This window comes from Branchiostoma floridae, chromosome 5 (assembly GCF_000003815.2).
Source record: "Branchiostoma floridae strain S238N-H82 chromosome 5, Bfl_VNyyK, whole genome shotgun sequence".
NCBI classification, from domain to species: Eukaryota; Metazoa; Chordata; class Leptocardii; order Amphioxiformes; family Branchiostomatidae; genus Branchiostoma; species Branchiostoma floridae.
In genome coordinates this window covers 9,859,622-9,883,729 of record NC_049983.1, presented here as the reverse complement: position 1 = coordinate 9,883,729, position 24,108 = coordinate 9,859,622, and the positions used below count along the sequence as shown (strand labels likewise).

The following is a 24,108-nucleotide window of genomic DNA, read 5'->3' as shown; positions in this document are numbered from 1 at the left end:
GTGTGGTTAAAATGGTTCTCCCCGAATCCCGTATGTGTACGTCACAAATGTACAGCTTACGTCAGAATATGTCAGAGGAGTTGTTTCGAGGTTGCTGTTTCTGAATCAGTCTTACTTCTTTCATACATTGAGTCATCGGTGAGAAACTCAGACACTTAATGTTCGATAGAAAAAAAATATTTGTGTATAGTATGAATAATACCTTGAGTCGGTGCCTTCTGTTTGGGGTATGTTATTGCTGGTGCTGGCTTCGGCTTCTCGTTCACAAAGGAAACACTGAAGGGCAATACGTAATGTAAGAAAATGTAAATTAATCCGTCAATCAAATGTCAATATATGGCGGCATTCAATTTTACTTAACACAACACGCAAAGTGCCCTCAATTGCTTTCAGAACCATAGACCTGTGACCTGAAACATCGATAACATCGAGCTCACCTTTCACACTATAAATGTAAGTAGTAATCTATAACAGTTATAACTAGTAACTTGACAACACTCACCTTTTGGTCAGCTTTTTCGTAGGTTCAACCTGCACCCTGGAATAACAGACATGATAATGAATTCTCAGCTTATTGATTATCTACCTTTTACGCTATTTTCTCAACTGTTTAAGAAAGACGTAGAAAGCCAAGATGATACCAACTTTTGTACTTATCAATAATGGCGATACGTATGTCTTCACTTGGAAAGTAACACTACTTTTTGTTTTACTTTAGAAAGAACATCAGTATTAGACCAACCGTTGAACTTATCGAAATGTGTCTGTTTGTCAGTGCGTGTGTCCTTGGTCTGTCTATGTGTTTGTGTTTCCTGATATTTGTGGCCAGCATAACTTAAGAACCTCTGGATGTTTTTAATGATATTTGGTGTGTGGATAGGGATTCTGTAAAGGAAGTTCAATGCTAATTTTGCACACACACACACACACACACACGCACACACACACACACACACACACACACACACACACACACACACACACACGCGGTTGTGTGACTTTGGTACTGCAGCAGAACTATGTTTTATTTCTGGAAATGCTATGGTCTTGGTACTTTAGAAAGAACACTAATGTGAGACGTACTTCTGCACTGAGGGCCCGTCACAGCAGAGACAGCAGTCACAGCACTTACAGCAGCCGCAGTAGCGGGTACACACGCCGCGCCACCAGGGGGCGCATAGACAGAAGTTCAGCATGATGACTATCCCGATGAAGATGAGGATACAGATGATGATGACAGTTATGCCCGCCGCCGTCTGGACCCAGGGGGTGGGCGTGGCTGTGACGGGAGGAATGGTGGTGGACTCGCCTTTAGTGGGGGGAGAGACACGCCCACAATCACAAACTCTACCTTTGCTATATAACGTTATACGTGTTTTGTAGTATCTACCATTGTGCATAGGTTACTGAAAAAATAGTAGAAAATTTCAGAATGATACGACTGAAGATTTAGCGAGTTTTTTTCCTGATTTCTCTGGCATATTGTTTAGCTGTATTTTGGCCTTTTTCTATTTCTTCTTATTCTTTTTCCAGCAACCTATATATATATATATATATAGTCTGGTAGGAACTAGTGTTGTTGTTTTGTGCTCGTTCGTTTTAAGTAAATGTACTGTTACGTTCTGTGTTTCATATACTTAATGTTCTTATACTTAAAAACATGAACACGAGGACCTTTTAAAGACTTTTAAATCTACAACGATGAGTATATGTGAACAATATCGTACTGTAGCCATCTCCATGTATTAAGAAAAGCGTGCTGAAATGTGTTAAACATTACCGTGTGAGAATGTGAGAGAGCTACCAGAAAAGGACTTGCGACACAATATCTGTATCTATATCTAAATTTATATAGCCTGTATAACCGCCTTCGACGTAACACAAAAGGCACGCGGTGCGACAGAAGCTTGTTCTATTACACTGAACGACCTGTCACACCTAACTTTTGCACATCTATCTCCTTAAGACTACTTTATAAAAACACTTTTTGCTTCATCATGAAGTTGAAAACTGTCAGGTAAGCCTACCTGCATAACAGAGCAGCGGGCCGAGTGTGACGTACCCCTCCTCCGCGGACTGTCCTGTATCCCCGAACCTCAGCATGGTCACGGGCAGGACGGACTTGTCCGTCAGGTAACCCTGTTTAGAAAAGACAAGACTTCAAACCTTGCAAAAAATACGGTGATTGTATGCAATGACATATATATAATATATATAATAGCATTTAACATACGATCAACATATATGTGCCTCGTCTCGTTCTGTTTGACGGTTGTTTTGACGATTGTAGGATCATGCATAGCTTATTATGTGACATTCATTCTCGTAAAAGAAATTGTTAGGTAGGAAGCAATTTTACGTGGTAATAATCACACTTTTAACATCTTCCAGGTTAATTTTGGACTAAACATTGTTAACCTTATACTCAGTTTATACCTACAGAGTTGAGATTTTTTTGGAAAACTTTCATTCCACTGTTTGGATTATAATGACCTCAGCGTGGATATTATTTTCTAACAATCTCCAGATTCTTTTAACAATCTCCATTTTTATCATACAATTTCAGTATTGTTTGAGATTATTTGTAAAGATCTCAAGATTCAACCAGCAAGATATTTTATTTATCTTTATCTTTCTGCATAGATCTACAGATTCGTTAAGTCAGAGTAGTGTGGTGCATTTCTGTGATCCCAAGAATGACTGTTTATTAACTGTTATTTCTAAGTTCAGAAGTTCCTCTTTACCTCGTCAATTCTCCATGTTGCGTCATTCGCGTCACAGTTACAGGTGAGCGTCGCTGACGTCGTCAGGTCGCTGGCGCAGGTGCCGTCCACCCCGCATGCGCACTTGCCGTCCAGTCCCGTGGCCCCTCCCCAGTATGTCTGCTGTGCGCCGGACCGGTCTACCCACCACGCGTACGGGTTGCTATCTGTACATAACACCGAGCCGTAACCACGCGTAAGAATTTGATGTGTTACATCCATGAAAAAAATAGAGGTATTGTTCTCTGTGTGTCTGTGTGTCTATTTGTGTTTGTGTATATGTTTCAGGATATTTGCACAAACCACGCGTAAGGGCTACTCAGTACTATCTGTACACAACACCTAGACGTAAAATTTAAACAGGTAAGAAGTCTTATTATCTGGATGTCTAACTTTCATCGAGGTCTTTTTGCTAGCACCGTGAAATATGGACATATTGTTTTTGTAATCTGTGTGTGCGTGTGTCTGTCTGTTTGTGTTTCTGTATATTTGTGGTCAACCTGCAAGAAGACTGAGTCCGAGACTATATCACTTCCCATTGTTCTCTACCTTATGTTTGTATACAAATTATGCCTCAAAGGTCCAATGTGCATATACTCGTACTAGAGGTGCTAATGAGGAGGCTGTGTCCAAGACTACAGCTCTCTCACCATGTTTCTCTATTTTATGTTTGTGTATTATGCTTAGACGGTCCAGCTATTTACCTGATAATCCCAGGGCGCTGTGCATACACTCGTACTTGAGGTGCTGCTGACAGGAGGCCGAGTCCGAGACTACAGCGGCGATCTGAGTCATGGACACCTCGTACGCGATGGAGTCGATATACTCACCTGTAGTGCGATAAGCGATATCGTTACCGTGTGTACATATAACGTTACTAATAGAAATTTAGAAACAAGCAATCAACTAAAGAAGAAGTACAGGAATGGCAATCCTGCTTGGTTAGGCCATATAAGGCCACGTTGATAAGGCCACGTTGATTTGATTATATGGATGACATCCCCTTGTACCCCTAAATCTGATGCGAGCGTGCGAATAAAAAGACCCCCCCCCTTCCCCAAATGACTTTAATGTGGAATGTGAAGTTGTCAGGAAGGTTAAAGAAGTGACCAGTCACACAGGGTATAAAGACCAATATATATATGATAGTTTTATCATTTTCATTCTCTCACGTCTCATTTTCTGACCGCAGAATTGACGTTCACATGCTATAACGTCAATATACGTTTAATGATTTTTGTTTCAATCCACGGCATATATTTGCTCATTTTGAGCTTCTTTGTACAGTTTAAAGTATGGTTCAAACCTTTTTTCTTTGGACACGAGCGAAAATTGATGCGCGCGCGGATGTCATCCAGATAATCTAGTCAACATGGCCCAACCTTTCCCTACCTGCGTTGTCGAAGCCCGTGATCTGTGTCCGTGTCTCGCTGTCATGGTTCATGATGGTGACGGCCGTGGAACTGGACGTGAAGTCACAGTACACGATGAATGACGTCAGGCTCCCCGTGTCGTCTATGTCTATGGTGTAGCGGCCGTTCGTCGTGAAGCCGTCATCTTTGTACGCCTGGCAGTTCTTATACGTCTGACCAGATACGTATCCTGGTTATGAAAAATATTTTAGAAAAGTAAAATATCAATTGCAATCTTTAAAGCTGAAAAGGCTAATGCTAAATCCAGTACAACGTAAAATTTGTCTTCACAGTCTAGTTGATAAAAGTTACTTGAGCATTGCACTTTCAGAACATAGTGAAAGGGGGCGCCATTGTATTACACTGCGAATACAACATTGAAATCGTGTCCTTCCAGCGTTAGCTGGTAGTATTCTTCGTAGTACTTAATCCAGTACAACATAGAATTTGTCTTCACAGTCTACCAGATGAAAGTTAAGAGCATTATGCATTGCACTCTAGGTGCATGGTGAAAGGGGGCGCCACTGCATTACACTACCTATGCTACTCTGAAACATTGTCCTTTTACAATAAAGTAATGAGACAAACTAACAGTTAAAACGACACCAACGCTATTATGTAAGACTATACACGTCAGATGTTTAATGATGATTGGCATATACTAAGTAAAAGATACCTATTTGTTTTCGTTGTACAAGCATCATTTATTTCCCAAAGTCGAAGTGTTATCATTAAGATAAAAACGACGTTTTAATGGCACCGAAAACATTAATCAAATACTCCTCATTAGCACACGAACATTACCGATATCGATAACTCTGTTTGTATACACGTGTTTTGTGACCTTCAGTTTTATCGACCTATTTATCAAAACTGTACAGAGTTCGTGAGGACTGAACTTTAACCAAATCAGAACGTGATAAACTACGTTGGTTACTTGACTGTAGATATTTGTACTATCTCTAACAATGTTGTGCCCTTGGGAAGGCACTTGACACCTATTTCCTCACTCTACTCAGCTGAATTTGAGCTCAAAGCTTTGGACAGAAGCGCGCTTTGGTTTAACCGGTGTAAAGTCGGAGACGTCATATTTGAGGAAAGCCGCACCTTGATCACGTTATAACTTAAGATTCAAATTTAGTTATATATGCTACAGTCACATTTCCAAATTATCAACGTGGCCCTGTCGGGATATTTTCGGACACGAAAAATAAAAGTGTTTATCAAGGAATATACAAAGTATATTTATATGCTCATGACTAATTTAGTTGTGCTTTTTTTGTTTTGTTGTCCTTTATAAAATAAGTTTGTTTTGTTGTCTTTTATATGATAAGAATCTTTTTTTCTTCACATTTTCTCCCTTTTTAAAGAAAATGCATTAAGTAACGTTACATGCATGGCACAAACGCCAGTTGATACGTAGGGAAACAAAGAAAACTGAAAGAGAGAAAACAAATCCACGAACGAACGCCACCAGTTACCAATCCGACATCAAACCAATACATATCAAAGAAGACTGACCAACTTCCCACATTTTCCCACATTTTTGTCTACTCCTCTCGAAATGTAGATTATTCCAGGGTATATATAAGGCAGCACAGAGGACGTTTTAAAACAAAGTTTTTCTAAGGACATTATATAGCGTCCTTGGTTGTACGCAATAAAATAACAAGTGTTGAAGAGACTACAATACTCTTAAAGGCTTGAAGGGACTTCTTGTTGTTAATTTTTGTCAAATTTAATGTATAATTTGCCACAACTGACTTACCTGTTCAGCCACAATCTTTACCAATAACAACCCCCATTTCATATTTATTTGTATCCACCTAACGGAGCTTAATTATTTAGTGGATACTACCTTGTATCTAGAGTGTGCTCTCCTTTCAAATGATCTGTCTCGTTTTTCACGTTGAAAGGTAGATATAGATAAATAAACTGACAGTTATTGCGCACTTGCATACGACAGAAAAACAGGGTTGTTTACCCACAGGGTAAACAGTACTAGTTTTTGGACTCACGTTTTACCAATAATTTTAACGCTAGTTCACTTTTATCCGTGGGGTAACCTATAGCTGTTGTATCTGAAATCGGAGTATTTAGGGATATCAACTCAACAGATGGTGGTTTTTCAGACAGCAATACTTTGCAAATATTGCAATTTGAAACCTACATCCGTCGACTTGATATCCCTAAATACCCCGTTTTTTTAATACAACGGATATAGGCTACCCCACGGATAAAGGCAAACTAACGTTTAAGTCCTACTCACCGATACTGATGACGATGAAAAAGATGATAGAAGTCCGCAGAATGTGGCTCGCCATGTCCGATAGTTTAGTTGTGTTATCTGGTGGTTTTCATATTCTAACTCCTGTAAAAAAGGAAAATGGTATTTTATTTCCTATAACCGCAGACATAACTTTTACATACTATTCTTTCTATTTTGTGATAAATGTTCCACAAAGAAAATCCTTTTAAGTATATCAGTTAAGCCTAGTTTAAGGGATATGTTGACACATACTCTTAACGAAAGAACGCAACAAGGGAACAACTAATTCCACCAACAATTACAAAATCACTAACACTTACACATTACATGAAAATACGACTTTTGTAAAACTGCTTAACACAAATGCGGGAAATTTGCTGACTACAACAATAGCTATCATTTACTACCTTTTTCGCCACCCACCAAGTTTGGGAGGCCTAACCTACGCACGCCTCTCGTGTACACACATATGCGTTGCACAACACGGTTTGGCAGGTATTTGCTCTAGTAGAATTCCCCAAGGCCTTTAAAGTAACACAGAGGCTAATTTCCACACTTACAGCCACCAGAGGTAATGGGCGATATCTTACATGTTGGCGTGGCAAGAGGTGCGGACAGGGAAACAGACACAGTTCTAAGCGTTCTTACCTGTGCGAACCGGCGTCAGCGACGGAAATGTTCCGGAACTCTTAACAGTATCCACCGCGCGGAACGCCCAGTACAAACGTCACACTCAACACGAAAAGGAAATATATCACTCTTGACCTGTCCTGAGGCACATGTAATCATCCAAGGCGGTACACACTGTGCACTATCACTGATGTTTTCTACAACAACCCTGAGTTTTCCTATATATGGCAAACACGTCTTGTGTCAATCCAGTTGTGTCACCTATCTAGTGGCCAAACCTGCCAAATATTTGGCACAACAAAGCAAAGCAACCATATCAAAACCCGCCAGCACACGTCAGAACGGGTTTTTGTTACCTTTTGTCACTTTGGACGGATGTCCCGATGAAAGGAAACGCAGAAACAACAAGAAAAGGAATGGGGACGGTATTTGAGAGAGAGCACGTCAGCTTGCTTGACGTTTGCGACATAGCAACGCGCCTATACCTGTCAAAGTAGCGGCAATATTTGTCAGTTTTGTCACGCTGTTGTTAGGGACAAGACAAACACTTACCAAAGGCCACCTCTTTTCCGAAGAACAGTTTTAAAGAATCTTAAGCGTTATCAACCTCTTCTTTTAAACAATTTCAATCCTAGACCGCCACTAAAGTTTACAGGGCTCTTCAACTTAATCTTTATCCTATTGCCGGGGTAATCTAACTTTATTAAGTTCGTAATGTCCAATTAACAAAAGAAGGGTAAATATTGAGCTAAGTTATCGGTAAACACAGGTGGGTGTAGGGGGAGTGTGTTTGGGCAACCCGGGACTACTTTTTGGTAGATCGTGTCTCTGTGGCGTCGTGGCTTGACAGGTGGCATGTGTGTGTTAGTCATCGCCACACAAACAGTTGTGTACCATGCTTAATGGAGCAGGGCATACCGCGGAGAGATAATATACCCCGCCGGACGCTACGTGCGTACATGAACAGATGCGGAGAACGTTCTGTGTGACAGCGGGGATAGGTTTAACAAAAGGCCGGCTTGGTAAGGGACGTGGTACGCATGGTACCGGCGGCTTCACTAACAGATACCGTATCAATGGACCGTCCCGTGTAAAGCCAGTGTCAAAATGTGTCCGTTGGAAACATCCAAACGAAGGGATTTATTTATCGTTCACACGCCTTAACTTAAAGTTTAATGCCCTCTTAAGACTACGTCACATTTCCAAGCCGGAGCCGGGCCGGGCAACTTTTGGGAACGAAAAGTATAATACAAAAGCACCAAACTACACAAGACATAAAGAGAATAGTCGTGATCAGCATTATTTGTGTATATTTTTACGTATACATTTCAATTTTTTCGCTTCCATAAACATCCCGGCCGGGCCCCGATTTGGAAATGTGACGTTAGTCTTATTCTTGTAGAATTCTACTTTTGGGAACTTGAGCAACTTTTGAGCGAGCAGAATTGGATTTTCAGATGACCCTTTACTGCTTTATAATTTGAATATAATCTGCGATGTAAAAGTCTGGTTTGAAGGCAAAAAGATAATTCAAAACGAAATCAGTTTGGTCGCTAGGTGGTCGCAGTCTCTAGTCTCCCTATGAAGGTAGCTACACAGAAAATACATTTCATACAAAATGACAAACGCAAGAAATGCTGGTAGCAATCTTTATTACAAAATCTACCAAAAACATATCATATGTACACATAAAATCTCTTTTATTTAGTTATTGCACAGCAACTTGTGGTGCATGAGTCCGACACAATTATTCAGAAAACGAAGGCATCTATTTAATAGAGACATCATTTCAAACACACAAAACACACATATACATATCTACAACTCCATACCTTATACAATAGTGATTACTGGAATTCCTGTCAACAAAAAATCCAGGTTGGACCTGAGTATATAAGATTTTTTTTCTTTTAGCTGCACAAAAAGCACATTGTGATGACTGATTTTCCCTGTCATGTAAAAAGTTTGTTCTCTTTTTGTATCAGGTATTGTGTTGTTCAAGAACACTTATCGAACATCTTAACCTTGTTAAACATATGTACAAAAGTAGAAAAAAGCAGCATATTCAAAATCATTCATTACATAGACGACATTCTACATTTTTAGAAGTCCTGTCATAGATTTATGTCGTACAAAAATAATACATGTATATAGAATACCGTTTGCTTGTAAAATATGCATTTAGTTTTACACTCCTTACCACGGCACTCAAATTTGATAAACTGTTTATATGACCCAAAATTATGCTGGTTCAAGTTTGTTATAATTCTACTTTGAAAATGCTCATTGAGTGGAATATCTGATTTAACGGATATATCTAACCTATGGGTTGACCTAGATGACAAATCAAATATTCATCAATGATATTATAAATCAAGTGCGTTATATGCCAACATTGTAAAACGTTACCGGATAAGATATGCCCAAAACCAGTTACTCAAGGGTCACTGACGAAAACTAGCAGATGCTAGTTGAAACTTCTGACCGTTTCCAAAATCATATCCAGTTGCTTGAATAAGTGCTTTTTGGCATATCTTATTACCTGAATGTCTAACCTTCATCGATGTTACCGGATACTCCCTTTTCTGTGCGATGGAAATGTATAGTTAACCACAAGAGATGAAAGCAAAATATCGATAGTTTGGTCCTGTGGGCATCTACAGCTTATCAAACCAGTGTGGCATTAAGAGCAAAGCTACATCACGTATTTTACAAGTAACGTTAGTTTAGAGTCTGGGCGCCTTGATCAAGCTTCGCTACTGTTGTTGTTCCGCTTGTTGTTGAGGTTGGTCCTGGCGGTGTCCAGCCATTTCCGCGCACCTGTTCTCGTGTTGTACAGGTACGTTTTGCCGGTAGCTTGGGAGGAAAAAAATACAGAAATTCGTCAGCAGGGATTCGTGACATGTTTCGTCAGGGAGTGTGCCATGATAATTGAAACGTGCACTTTGAAGTTTATACTGTTAACCACAACTTACGCATGGCTGTTCGATTTCTTTTTAACAGTTTCCTCACGATATATCGTTGTTATGATGTATGATATTAATATTACGATAACAAGACAATTAGAAGATCGTTAGAAGTTTTTCTTTCTTCCTTTGTTTTTCTTCTTCAAGATAATCACACAAAGTATCATCGAAATTACCCGTAATACATAGTCACAGTTACAAAGCTTCTACAACCTTATCCAATGGGATATAATCATTGGCAAGTCATATAATTCAATTTGTATGAAAGATTTGCATATCTGAGACACGGGACGCCACAGCCATATTGGAGCATTAGAATGATAGTGGTGAACCACACCTGGATCGACAGCCCGCCCGTCGAACTCCCGTCTGCTGGGGTCCGCGGAGGATACCTCCGTCCTGTTGTTGGTAGTTTTACGCACCCGGTCAGGCTGGACCCGCCGGGGTCTCTGGAACTGTGTCGCAGCAGCCTGGAGACAACAGGACACCAGGGGTAAGTCACTGTCTCAAATAGTCATGGCCATAAAGATGACAGAAGCAAATTGTTGACTCAAAGCTGTGGCCCGGTGTTCATCTTATTCTGGCCACGGCCATGATTGCTTGACAATACTGAACTCATCAGAGCTAGAATTGGGAGGATGCTAGACTGACAACGCCATACCAACGACGTATATTAATTTGGTAGCTTCACAAATCATGATGAAGAGGTAAGTTCAAATTAACTGTCAGCAATGATAGATGCTCATTTCTTTACTTACCAAGACCAGGGGATTCTCCGAGGTCTGCTTGACACTGTCTTGTTTGTACCCTGCAAGAACATAAAATCAACCACGTCATTAGAAGATCACATGTGTATGATGGTCTAAGGCAATCACTGCATTATACAGTTTTTGAGATGGGCCAGAATACACCCATTGCACCGAGAGGAGATGGAAGATATGCTGGTGGACAAAGGAAATACAGAACGTGCTGCGTGAGAATTCGTGCCCAACAGCCTATACACAATGCATAAATACCAAATTCTTATAGAACTTACCGCCCTGGTCGGTGATGACTGTGGTCTTCTTCTGGTCCGTCCACGCGTTCTCTATCACAGTCGGAGTATCCGGTCTCCGTGGTCTTTTTTGTTGTTCCTTGGAATTTCTGGATCGATAAATGCATGCCATTGTAGCGTTAAAGAAATTAGCTTTATTAAATGTATGTATACGCCATCTGTCGTTATAGCTTATCTTGTGAAGGATTGTATTATTTTATATAGCAATGACAGTAAATTACCAAAGGTAAAGTTGAAGACCGTTACTAAGTGGTCGTAATGGCAAGTGGGTCGTTCACCCACCGTATCCGAAAGGCATAGTATTGAAAGACGGAGCCCACCCCTCTCCTTCCATCACATTTTACTTCCCGGCCAGGATTTGAATCAGATATTCCGGCTAAAAATGGGGTAGGGAAAACTTGCAAACTTGACGAAGCTCGATGTTTCTGGCTTAGGAAGAAGAGATGATGCCACAGTGTGCATAGATTGGTGCGTTGAAGTGGTCAATGGCCTTGCACTGTGCAAACTAAAAATGATTCTCACTTGTTTTTCCTACAGCACCAGACGATGAGCACGATGAGCAGTACGAACAGGATGACGGCGAACACGGAGCACAGCACGATGGTCAGGATGCCGTACCACGTGTCGTAGAACGGTGTGGATACAGTGGTCGTCGGGAACGCCTCTTCTACCTGGACAACATATATAGGTGGGTCAATCTACCTTCTGTGTTGTCCTGGTATTACACAATGCTGCTTTGAGCCCTTACTAGATTACTATTGAAACATTGTATGTCGCATTGTACCAAACGTAGTGGAGGTTTTGCTTATAAGGTCGGCTTTTGAAATGTTCGCACACTGCACAATAGTAACTAGCGATGGCGATACGTGTAATGGCAATAGGCATGGCTCTTAGCATAGTTACGAACATACGTTTTCTTACGATGTGTTTTTTGGCGACGCCTTAGGGGCGGAACATATTCCATATTTATCAGTATCGAAGGACGGTGTTGTATCATAGAGAACTTTATTGCACGACAATTGCACACCGTACAATGTATAATAACAACTATTACACAAAGTATAAAATAGAGGTATAAAATAGAGCTTAACATACTTACTAACATAACAATAAGGGCTAATATAATTCATTGATATCATGTGTTGGCATGAAAAACGTGAACGATGCATACCCATAATATCGTCCACTGACATAAGAGCCTGGGAGATACTATGTTTCAAATCATGGTGAAATTTGATACACTATCGTAGTACACTGTGACCCTTACGTTAGTGATGGCGTACTGGTTGAAGTCCCCTGTGGTCAGTGCAGAGTTAGGCGTGCCGGTAGTTGCGTCAGCCTGGAGAACGTCCAAGACCTGCTGAGCGGTCAGAAAGTCCTTGGTCTGGTCAATGGCTGAGTAGCTGTCCGTGTCGTTGTTAGCCAGCGCGTATATGGTCACAACAGTTGTGTCACTAGAAGGGGAGGCATCGAAAATACGTTTATACCAAGTGTCACCGAACACACCGCACCTTAACGGTTAAGTACTTAAAGTAGCAAAGACTCGTACAGGACAGTTTTGTTATTACCAGACTACTAGCTAGATTGTGACATTCTATTCGCTGCCAGAGAGGCATTATGACTATACCGACTCCCCTAACCCGTAAAGTCACATCACCCTTAAAACTGCATACACGTCATATTTTCACAGACACGCAAACATTATTTACAATGTGACTAACTTGAAGTTTGATCGTCGACTTCTGTTCTGGAAACATAATCCAAACAGTCACACTTCATATGACAACGTTAACAGTCCGTGTAGAGTGTAAGAGTTAATTCATCACACTTCTCTAGAGCTATACCATTTCTATTGGCCTGGGAACCATCTAACGAGGAAGTTAAGAGGTATTTTTATGGGCCCAATCCTACTACTCATATGCCTATTTCAGATCAGACAACCTTTCTTTCCAGTTATGGCTTTTCTGATCACTGCCGTCCCGTAGATTGGAACCAATATACCGGCCAAAATTCTCTATGTACGCTCAGCCTGATAGACGTACTCGACCTGGGTAGACAGGATTACACTCAGCACCGTAGAGAAACCGTGTACTTCCCAATGGTATCCAATACTATACAAATATATGCAAAAACTCACGTCTGTAGAAGCCTTCTTCTCCTAGCCGAGGTCGAACAGGTTGTGAAGGAGATCCCGGCCCGCCCGGGTGAGAAGAGCGCCGACAGGGAGGCGAGGAAGGCCGCCTGGGACGCGCTGAAGCTGGTGCAGGAGATGGCCAGGGTCAGGTTCACACATGCGTCCTGCACGTCATACGTGTCCACCCGGATATACCCCAGGTCAGAGGACAACTGAGGAGTACCTGTTAACGGCAGATGGTAAAGTTTTGGGAGTCAAATGTACATTGTATAATATATCCATCTTTCGCTTGCTGGGTCCGGAAATCAACAAATAGGATAAACATGGGATAAAGGTCTATGTTTGAAAATTTTCCTCAACAAAAATATAGATGTATGTTGCCGCCCTACTTTCACAAGTTTCCATAGTTTCAGATTGTCCTACATAGAACCTCTCCTGTGGCTTGCAGTATGCCATGTTTCCACTTTTGTGGACGTGGCCTCTAATTAACTGCCATTCAATCAAAGAATCAGCTTTACCTAGCGAAAACATTTAGGTGATTATCTGACTGGCTGACAGCTGGATAGGGGCCACACCCCCAAAACGTGCGAGCCTTTCGGGGTAAAAGCCACGTGCGAGGTTCTGCGTATAATAATCTACTTTTACTACTTTCCCTACTTTACTAGTAGGGTACTAAATTGCCTGACACGAAAGGAATTATGAAAAACACAAAGACCAAGACACAGTAGCTCTTTACCTCCGTCTCTGCCGATGGCCCTGGCCACGATCTTCACATCCTTCTCCAGGCTTCCCGACCCGGCCAGCCTTTTGAAGTTCCCGCTGAAGGGCTCCAGGGTGAAGAACTCGGTCTGGTCCACCAGGGAGAAGATGATCTCGGCATTGGTGGTGATGTCGGCGTCTGTAGCCGACACTGTCGTCAGGACCTCCGTACTGGTGGAGTCGTAGGGGATCTCAATACTGGAGATGGACAAAAATATCTTTTAGAGCCTTGGATATGCATATAACTGTCATAGTATCCATTTGCTAGGAGTGTGTGAGATCGGAAGAACTTTTGATGAATGGCTTGGCTTGGCTAGAGGACACGTTTTTTTCTAAACGTCGTGTCCTCGGGAAAGGCACTTTCCTCACTCGACCCAACAATGTTCTGATGGAGAGGTAAAAGGCGGTAGAAGAAAAGGTATGGGCTCTGCCTTCCTATACTGTGCCCCAAACATATATAACAACACACTTGCCCTAAGGCCCCAAGAAGGCTAAGTGATCATCCTTACCTTTACCTTTTTACGTTGTATGTAAAAACAATGTTTTAAGAACCACATGGTGATTCAACGAAGTTACTTTATCATGCCAGTACTTGTACTTTGTTTTGAGAAAAAAGCACAAAGCAAAAATGTTGCGTAATTGCCAAAAGGTGTTAGCAGTAATTAGATTCCGTCAGCCAATGTCAGACTGCTTTAAGATGTATTCTCACCTGTAGAAATCAGGGTTAAAGACTGGCGGATTGTCGTTCAGGTCCGTGACGTTTACTCTGACCGTTGTAGTCCCAGTCAGAGCCGGGTTCCCTCCGTCCGTCGCTAGCACGACAAAAGTCACGATCTCGTCCGCTTCCCGATCTAAGGACGACCCGATGGTGACTTCTCCCGTGCTGGAGTCTATGTTGAAGTAGCTCAGTCCCGTAGTACTGGTATTTGAGATGCTGTATGTGATCGCAGCGTTTGTCCCGTTGTCTGTATCAGTCGCGGTCACAGTCAGGACACTCAGACCAGTGTTGCTGTTCTCTACGTACTGTGTTTCGTAGAGCGTCTGTGTGAAGATGGGGTTGTTGTCATTGACGTCGTTGACAATGATTAGCACAGTGACGCTGTTCTGTAGTGCAGGGTTTCCCAAGTCTGTCACTTGTACGGTAAGGGTGTAGTTTGTGATTGCCTCCCTGTCTAGTGCGCCGTTCACGGTAATGTTGCCCGTGGTGTCTACAATAGCGAACTGATTGCTCGAGTCGCCATTGGTTATAGAATATCTCAGGTCAGCGTTGTTAGAGATGTCAATGTCGCTAGCGCTGATGTTACCGACGCTGGTACCGACCGCCGCGTCCTCGGAGACATAGAACGTGTAGTTGGCGTCAGTCCACAAGGCGGTGTTGTCGTTCACGTCTAGAACCGTCACGTACACCGTAACAGTGGTGGAAAGGCTCGGGCTGCCTCCGTCGTAAGCCCGTAGGGTGATATTGTACGTGTCGTTGCTTTCGCGGTCGAGGGAATTCGCAAGTAGGAGAGGACCATCAGCCTGGTTGACGACAAACTTGTTTTCTTCGTTGCCGCCTATGATTGTGTACGACACCTGCGCGTTTGTGCCCGAGTCAGCGTCGGTTGCGGTGACGTCGGCTACGGTAGCGCCGACGGCTATGTCTTCATACACGGAAACAGTGTAAGGGTCGGATGAGAAAACTGGGAAGTTGTCATTCACGTCCAGAACGTTTACTGTGACTGTGGCGGTGGCGTTTAGCGAAGGACTACCGCCATCTTGGACAAACACATCCAGAATGTACTGACCAGTTGTCTCCCTGTCCAAATTCGAGACCACGCTGACCTCCCCGTTAGTGGCTATAGAAAACTGTCCCAATGCGTCACCGCTTGTTATGCTGTAAGTCAGATCTGCGTTTGTACCGCTATCAGCATCGTTTGCTCTTAGCATATAGAACGCGCTGTTGACTGCTACATCCTCCTCAATGTTGATGATGTAGTTGTCTGGGTTGAAGACTGGAGTGTTGTCGTTTTCGTCAGTTACCCAGATGGTCACTCCGACTACACTGGACAGGACCGGGGAGCCTTGGTCCGCGGCCTTGACGGTGAGGTAGTACCAGTCCTGAGTCTCACGGTCAAGGTCAGCAGTGTTTGTCGTGATGTATCCCGTGCTGGAATCAATGACAAAGTTAGAACTGCCGTAGACAATACTGTACACCACGTCAGCATTGGCACCGGCGTCAATATCATCAGCCATCATGGTTGTCACTAAGGATCCGCTTGGAACGTTTTCTGTGACAAATACGTTGAATTGGTCGGCCGAAAACGTCGGTTTGTTGTCGTTGACGTCCGATACGGTGACGGTCACTTCCATGGTGTCGTTCATGGTGTTGGCGTCGTCGGCATCGTGGTCATAGACAGTGATGGTCAGGACGTAGGACGCGTTCGTTTCACGGTCCAGGTACGTCCCCAGTCGGACTTCACCCGTGGATGAGTCGCAGAGGAAGGTAGCGCCGTTGTCGCCGTTGCCGGCGGTGATGTAGAACTCCAGGTTCCCGTACGTTCCCGTGTCGTTGTCCGTAGCGTTGGCGTTATAGATCAGCGTGCCGAGAACCGCGTCCTCGGAAACCACGACGGTGGAACTGTCTTCCTGGAACACCGGCTGGAACTCGTTCTCCGCCAGAACAGTTACAGTCACTGTCGCCTCGCCGGTCAGGACCGGGTCGCCCTGGTCGGTAGCTTGGATCGTTAGCGTATAGAGACCGACGGTTTCGTGGTTGAGCTTATTCTTCAGCAGAATTTCGTCGTTGCTGAGCTCGAACGCGTCTCCGGTATTTCCGGCGGAGATGACGTAATCATGCACGGCGTTGGCATTCATGTCCAAGTCTGTTGATGTCACTTTGACGACTGTGGTACCCACAAGAGCGCCCTCTAGGATGGAGATACTATACGTTTGCGGATCAAATACAGGTTCGTTGTCGTTTATGTCTAGCACAGTAATGGTAACGTTGACTTCGGTGTAGTTGAAAGGTGACACGCCGTAAGAGTCATAAGCCCTGACGGTCAGTTCGTAGTTGTCCGTAGTCTCGCGGTCTAGGGTTGTAGCGACAGAGATGTTACCGGATTCTTCGTCAATGACCCACTTTCGTTCTGAGTTACCAGCCACGATGGAGTAGAGGACCAGACCCTGGGTTCCGTCGTCGTCATCGGTGGCGTTAACCGCCGTGACCACAGTACCGATAGTAGCGTTCTCGTTCACTGAAGCAGTGTATGGGTCTTGGTCGAAGACCGGGGCGAACTCGTTCACAGCACCGACGGTTATAGAGACGGTTGCCTCCGAGGAAAGTGGCGGGTAGCCGTCGTCTGTGGCCGTGATTGTGAGCGTGTACTGGGTGGTATTTTCATAGTTTAATGTATCGGCAAGGGTAACCGCTCCGTTTGACTGAATGCCGAATTTTCCTTCTAGGTTACCTGCTGTGATGGAATAGGCGATATCAGCGTTAGTACCGATATCAGCGTCTGTGACGGCTACGGTAACTACCGTAGACGAGATGGCTTGGTCCTCAGGCACTGTGGCGCTGTACACTGTGGGACTGAAGGTTGGGTAGTTGTCATTGGAATCTATAACCGTTACTTCCACGTACGAGCTGTTGGAGAGTGGTGAAGTAGCCATGTCTGTAGCTTGCACGGTCAGGTTGTAGAAGTCTGTGTTCTCGCGGTCCAGGTTGGCTGTAAGCTTGATGACACCAGTAGTGGTCTCCATCTGGAACTTGGCCTCCCCGTTTCCGTTTGTGATAGAGAACACTACAGTACCGTCCGCGTAACTGTCATCATCTGTGGCCGCCACGGTGGCCACAATGTCTCCATAGGTAGAGTTCTCCAGGATGGACACGGACCAGAAGCTTTGAGTGAAGTCCGGCGCAAATTCGTTGACAGCGTTTACGGTTAGACTGAGGGTAGCGTTTGCGGAGTTTGCCGGGGATCCCATGTCTGTAGCCCGGATGACGACCGTGTAGTCTTCGGTCACCTCGTAGTTGAGAGGATTGCTTAGCGTCACAGCACCTGAAGAAGTAATAGTTACAAAAACATTAGTCAGGCACTTCGGCGAAGATAATACGATACCAAAATCAATTGTTATTCAAGAAATTGCAAAACATTTATACTTTTAAAGCAGTTTCTTCTACAGCATATCAACAGCTCCCTGTCAATGACAATAGAAAGTGTTTGCTACCCTAAACGACTGATTATGACAACCCTTTCAACTTGTTTTAATTGCTTAGATATCTTTAAATTTGTGTATTTAAAGGTACTATGTTTTAAATTTAGTTTTTAAAAGCAAACCTAATCGCCCTTCCGGGGAACTATCGCAAAAGCAAACAAAAATATGCGAGTAAATAAAACATACCCATCACAAGAAATATCATACCTGTGGTTGCATCGATGGCGAGGTCGTTGTTCGTGTTGCCACTGACGATAGAGTACTGAATGTCAGCGTTCATCCCTTCATCAATGTCCGTAGCGGCCACCGTGACGACAGGAGAGCCAGACGCGGTAGTCTCGTCCAGGGCCACCGTGTAGAGAGACTGCGCGAACACCGGCGTGTTGTCGTTCTCATCCGTGACGGTGACCGTGACTGTCGTGGTGCCCGTCAGAGCGGACGCTCCGCCGTCGTCTATGGCCAGGACGGTAAGCTGGTAGCTCGCTGTGGTCTCCCGGTCCAGGGTCTGGGCAAGCCCGATGGCACCAGAGCTGCTATCGATGACGAACTTCTGTTCGCTGTTTCCTGCGCTGATGTGGTAGCCGATATCTCCTGCGAAGAATGAAAAATAAGTTGCTGTTGTCCCTTCATTTTCTACATCAGTATTATGATTTTTTGTACAAGAACTATGCACCACTCAAAAATAGCGACCACAGTACAGAACACGACATATCAAAACCGGAAATTCCGCTGGAAAGTCACAAGGAGGCCCATAATCAGACATGACCTTCGTTTTCCCAAAGGAGGTTCGTACCCGCCTTTCATATATCATCGAGGCCATCCACAACGTCTCGAATTATGCTATTCACAGAAATTCAGACACATACACTAAGTCCATCAACAATACAGCCTTCTTTACGAAGGTAATAATTCAAGTTCTGATTCCTGACCACTGATAATCTTAGTTTGTAGTCCCAGGGGCTTCTCTGTCTTGTTTTGGCAGTAAAAACAGTTCTCACCTTGGCTTCCGAAGTCGCCGTCAGTGGCAATCACAGTTTCCACAGTGATGCCCTGTGTGGAGTTCTCACTGATGTTCACGGCGTAGGAGGTAGGGTTGAAGACCGGGGTAAACTCGTTCACTCCCGTCACGTCCACAGCTACCGTCACGTTAGTGGCGAGAGGAGTGGTGGCACTGTCCGATACTGCAAATAAATTTTGAACAATTATTAAACCGTTATCCTTAATTATCTAAAAGGTTGTTTCTTCCCACAATATATACCAGTAGGGATACTAGTACAACGGAGTGCGTGTCTAAATTATTACTCATAATTGTTGCATTGATCTGTATTATGGAAATTTATCCAAAGTTGGTCTGATTCTGATCAGTGGCGTCAGACAAATCTCAGAACGAGATTGAAATACAATTACGTCATTGCCGATCGCGGCGGGAGAGAGGGAAGAAAGTGCGAAGTTCAAACGTATCCACAGGGTAATATGAGGCGGATTAAAGCAAACATTGAAATAGGTAAACTTTAAAATGAAGTAAACTACTGGAAAAAAATGAATTTCAGATCTTCCGAAGTTAGATAGTGAAAGAAAGTACATGTATACGTACCTTGAATGATCATGGAGTATTCCTGAATGTCCTCGTAGTTTAGGGAGGTTCCAATAGTCAAGCTGCCCGTTGTGCCAACTGAGAATTGACCCTGATCATCCCCGGACATGATGGTGTAAGTCAGCTGTGAGTTCACGCCGTCGTCGTTGTCACTATAACGGGAACAAGCGTGGTGTTAAAAAAGCAGAACGGCGACGTTAAGATCAGTAAGAAGGAAATAACAATGGGTTTTTGACCTTGTCGTTGAATTGTATTCGTAAGCTCAGTGGATAAATGGTATTTCTAAAACTAGTTAAGATCAAATTGTAGCCGTACTGCGAACAAATCTGCATTTGTGTAACCGTCTATGATGCAAGATGTAAAAGTGTCATTTGAAAAGACGATAAAACACTTCAATCATAAAAAAAAGTTCTCCATAGAATTTGTTGGATTCACAGTTGGTTGCAGCTTCTAGTGGTTTAAAAAATACTACATTACCTGCATGCAATATTTGCCACAACGGTCCCGGCGGCGGAGCTCTCTGCTAGCGTGTTGCTGTATATAGACGGCACACATATAGGCGTGTTGTCGTTCACGTCCGATACCGTGACGCTGACCGTGGCGGTGGAGGAGAGGGTGGGGGACGTCCCGCCGTCTGTAGCCGTCGTTATCAGTACGTAGGACGCCGTCGCCTCGCGGTCAAGCTCTTTGTTTACCATAATATAGCCTGGAATACAATGATAAGTTATTAAACATGCTGTCAATCCACATGTATTTTGGGATAGTGCTAATTTTCATCCCGCTGTAGATTATCATTGGCGTTTTATATTAGAGTGTGACGTTTCGCTGCAGTGCCGTAGAAAGTCGCTTAGAGGCCCATTATCAAATAAGACTTGTTTTCCAAAGACAACGAATTAACCCCTACTGACAAACCAAATACTTGTCAATCTGTAGGTTTTCGCGCTATGCTTGTAACACACACACAGACAGACAGACGGCACCTAACACAAACTTATTGGCGAAAGTGAAAATGCACGGTACCGAAAAGATAACCCTCTTAATGAAGATAATAACATACTCCATAATGCTCACATATTGATGGAGCCCACGTAGAGTCTTTGTTTCATAGAGTTGAACATGAAGATTTCCTGCTAGATTTATATAAGTATTGAATATGAAGTTCTCTAAGCTTACCTGTGCTGCTGTCGATGTAGAACTTGCCCTCGCTGTTGCCACTAGTGATGGAGTAGTAGATGGTTCCGTCCGCGTCAGCATCGGTGTCAGTAGCCGACACCTGAGTCACAGTGTCTCCCAGGGGACTGTCCTCGGAGATGGTCGCTAGAGATATATAAAATATTAGTCATATTAGTCATAAAATATTAGAAAAAGCCATGCCTTTTCACTACATATGAAATTGCAGTATTGTCCAAATATATACAATAAAGGCCTTCATTTATAAAATATTTTCTACTATAGAAAAACATATAATTTAACATCTTTGATCTTTACGCCAAAGGTCGATTACATCAATACTGACAGACAGTCGTTAATTATAGTAACTGTAGCAGAAGCGGAAAAGGAGTTAGAATGGTCGTATTTTTTCAATTGAATGCTCTGTACATATATCCCATCTTAAACATATGATAAGTTAATATCAATCATATGTTAACTCTACATCCAACCACCAAAGCAACTTCTTTCTAGTACTTACCTGAGTACGTGTCTGCGGCGAAGGTAGCCAGGGCTGAGTTGGTAAAAGCCGGCGTGTCTTCATTATACCCGGTCACCTCTATCTGTACGGTAGCCGTGACGGTCCTCTCTGGAAACGTGGAGTCCCTACAGGTTACTCGGAGAGTGTACTCCGTCAGGGTTTCGTAGTCTAGGTTGGTATTGCTCTGCATTATGATGTCACCGTTTGTATCGACGGCGAATACGTTCCCGGTGTTCCCGTCGAACATGGTGTACACAACAGTGGCGTCTTCCACGTCTGTACAAGTCGTGGACACCACCACTGCGCCGTTTGTGGTATTTTCTTGGACCTACAAAGTAAAGGTGGTAAAATTGTTGAACATTGTAAATACGCAGTTTGATTTTGGATTTCATTTATAGTGTCTCAGTGGGTATATGTGAGACACTTAGAGTAAAAAATGAATGTGATATCTAACATGTTTTTCATTGTGAAAAAAACACCTATTTTGCCTTATGACTGGAAGGAGTCCATCACAATCTGGTGCTGTCGTTCGTCCATCGTGGTTCGAAGGAGACCTTAACTTCAGTCACTCTTGTGGGTCCGGGCATTGCAATCTAATACAGTTCATGATATATCTGCCTAATTATACCATTAATGTGTAATGTACCCCAATCGCAAATTTCTTTAACGGTGTGTCAAAGTATGAGTCAAAGGCCATTACTATTACCTGTATGGCGTAAGACGTGGGACTGAACACCGGGTCGTTGTCGTTAACATCAGTGATGGAGAAGGCCAGGTCCACGGTACTGGTCTTCGCCGGAGAGCCGGAGTCCACAGCCTCTACCTTCAGTGCGTAGGAGGTGACCGACTCGTAATCCAGGCTGGACTTCACTGTGATCTCCCCTGCAATTGGTTGATATATTGTTAACTACTTGTCAGTGAATATCAGCTACGAACTGCTCACAATCGATCGTAGCCTCCTTCTCCGTATTTAGGGGCGATAGCGTTCGTAAGGGGTGGGGGTTATTCGCAGAATTGTCGAGTTTGAATTTTTTGGCATGACAACCTGGCCTTTGTGTTAGAAATTGCGAATCAGCACCCTGCCTACTCAATAAACACAGCCGCTCCTAAAACCCTGCGAAGGAGGTTATAACATGAGCTACAATATGCAAATATCTCAGCTTAGAAAAGTGTGTATAGAAAATTAGAAAAGCATGACCAAGAACGTGTGTTATGAAATAGAAAATAACAAATTCAAATCAATAAAATGTTGGCCCTAGAAAAGAACAAGTCAGTCTCAAAGTATGCAAAACGCCAGACCCAAATTCCGTTTTAGGACTTTATTTTAAGAACTTTATCTTATTTAGTTGGAATTTTGTCATATCAAACAAGACAAGACGTACCTGAGTCTGCGTCGATGAGGAACTTGTTACTGGAGGGGTTGAATGAGAAGGTTACAGACTGAGCCGTGTCGTTGTCGTTAGCAGTGATGGTCATGACAGCTGACCCCACGGCCACGTTCTCTGCGATGTTGATACTGTAGGAGCTGACGGCCGAGGCGTCAGGGTCAAAGTCAGGGGCGTACTCGTTAACGTCGGTCAACGTCACCCCAACCTGTGGAACAAGCAGGTTCTTTCTGTGATTCGTTGTTTGTGTAAAAGTAAAAATGACACTGAGAAAGAATGTTCTGTTGCTATTCAACTGTTAAATTTGATAGATACATAGTGGGACGTAGGTCAGCAAGTTTCTTTCCTGTTTCTGTAGCAGAGTAACGTTATATTTTCTACAGGAAGGGGTTGCTAGCCCTTCCCCTTTAACGTACTTGAGGCACCTCCTCAAAAACGGGACCCTCAATTCGACGTTACCCTTCCGAAAGACGCGTGCAGCCCCAACTGAGATGCTCTTCCCAGGTTTTGAGCCGAGATCTCCCAGTTACCAACTAATTGGAATTTGGAGCTCAACTGTGAGGCTGCTACCAGTTGAGCTACATGGACATCTCAAGATATATTGATTGTCAGAGGATATGCAAGAAGGTTACCAATAGCAATATATAAGCGAAATGACTTCTTTGCATTGTACATTGATCGTCTCGGATCCGTGGAACATTGCAAACATACTTGTGCATTGAGTATTTATGTAGATATTCCATACACACATCACACATAAATTACCTTTAGAGGCGTTTCACAGTTAAGGTTGTCCTCGACCCACTATACAAATTCTTTGTCCAAGGATATACACATATAGCATCTAATGTTTTAAAACGCGCTTTTACCTGAACAGTAGTTGTCAGTGCTGGCACGCCAGAGTCGGTCACTTCTACCTCCAGTGAGTACGTCTGCGTCGTCTCGAAGTCCAAGTCGTCAGTCCCATCCTTGACGACGCTGACGACCCCTGCCGTGCTGACGGCGAACTGTCCCAGACCGTCCCCGTCCGTGATGGCGTACACCAGGTCGTCGTTCACGCCGGAGTCCAGGTCATCGCAGACCAGCGTGACGATGGCGGTGGCGTCGGCGGTGTCCTCCGCGATGGTGGCCGTGTAGGTGGCGGGGCTACAGGACGGCTCGTTGTCGTTGACGTCATTCACGGTGACGTAGACAGTGACGCTGTGAATAGAGAAATTGGAGATCAATTAGGATCCCGTTTATATATAACCTACAAG

At 43.5% G+C, this 24,108-nt stretch overlaps 2 protein-coding genes across 2 annotated transcripts in view; both read right to left on the bottom strand.

Annotated features, from left to right (window-relative positions):
* Window positions 1-7,263, bottom strand: part of LOC118416154 (contactin-associated protein-like 4) — a 7,609-nt gene extending 346 nt beyond the window's left edge. Inside the window, exons 1-9 of the mRNA XM_035821232.1 lie at window positions 7,092-7,263; window positions 6,444-6,545; window positions 4,155-4,364; window positions 3,467-3,592; window positions 2,745-2,929; window positions 2,028-2,139; window positions 1,084-1,309; window positions 503-538; window positions 203-276 (exon numbers count right to left, since the gene is read on the bottom strand). Coding sequence (XP_035677125.1) covers window positions 203-276; window positions 503-538; window positions 1,084-1,309; window positions 2,028-2,139; window positions 2,745-2,929; window positions 3,467-3,592; window positions 4,155-4,364; window positions 6,444-6,498 — 1,024 coding nt within the window. The 5' untranslated portion in view covers window positions 6,499-6,545; window positions 7,092-7,263. The remainder of the gene's footprint in view (window positions 1-202; window positions 277-502; window positions 539-1,083; window positions 1,310-2,027; window positions 2,140-2,744; window positions 2,930-3,466; window positions 3,593-4,154; window positions 4,365-6,443; window positions 6,546-7,091) is intronic.
* A 1,445-nt stretch (window positions 7,264-8,708) lies between these two features.
* The window catches only part of LOC118416153 (protocadherin Fat 4-like), a 34,799-nt gene continuing 19,399 nt past the window's right edge, over window positions 8,709-24,108 (bottom strand). Inside the window, exons 25-42 of the mRNA XM_035821231.1 lie at window positions 23,722-24,052; window positions 22,850-23,060; window positions 22,174-22,349; window positions 21,468-21,795; window positions 20,951-21,094; window positions 20,255-20,483; window positions 19,778-19,929; window positions 19,182-19,364; window positions 18,391-18,774; window positions 14,696-18,026; window positions 13,964-14,184; window positions 13,231-13,450; window positions 12,361-12,547; window positions 11,616-11,764; window positions 11,076-11,182; window positions 10,798-10,847; window positions 10,377-10,509; window positions 8,709-9,929 (exon numbers count right to left, since the gene is read on the bottom strand). Of these exons, the coding sequence (XP_035677124.1) occupies window positions 9,820-9,929; window positions 10,377-10,509; window positions 10,798-10,847; window positions 11,076-11,182; window positions 11,616-11,764; window positions 12,361-12,547; window positions 13,231-13,450; window positions 13,964-14,184; window positions 14,696-18,026; window positions 18,391-18,774; window positions 19,182-19,364; window positions 19,778-19,929; window positions 20,255-20,483; window positions 20,951-21,094; window positions 21,468-21,795; window positions 22,174-22,349; window positions 22,850-23,060; window positions 23,722-24,052 (6,646 nt within the window). The 3' untranslated portion in view covers window positions 8,709-9,819. The remainder of the gene's footprint in view (window positions 9,930-10,376; window positions 10,510-10,797; window positions 10,848-11,075; window positions 11,183-11,615; window positions 11,765-12,360; window positions 12,548-13,230; window positions 13,451-13,963; window positions 14,185-14,695; window positions 18,027-18,390; window positions 18,775-19,181; window positions 19,365-19,777; window positions 19,930-20,254; window positions 20,484-20,950; window positions 21,095-21,467; window positions 21,796-22,173; window positions 22,350-22,849; window positions 23,061-23,721; window positions 24,053-24,108) is intronic.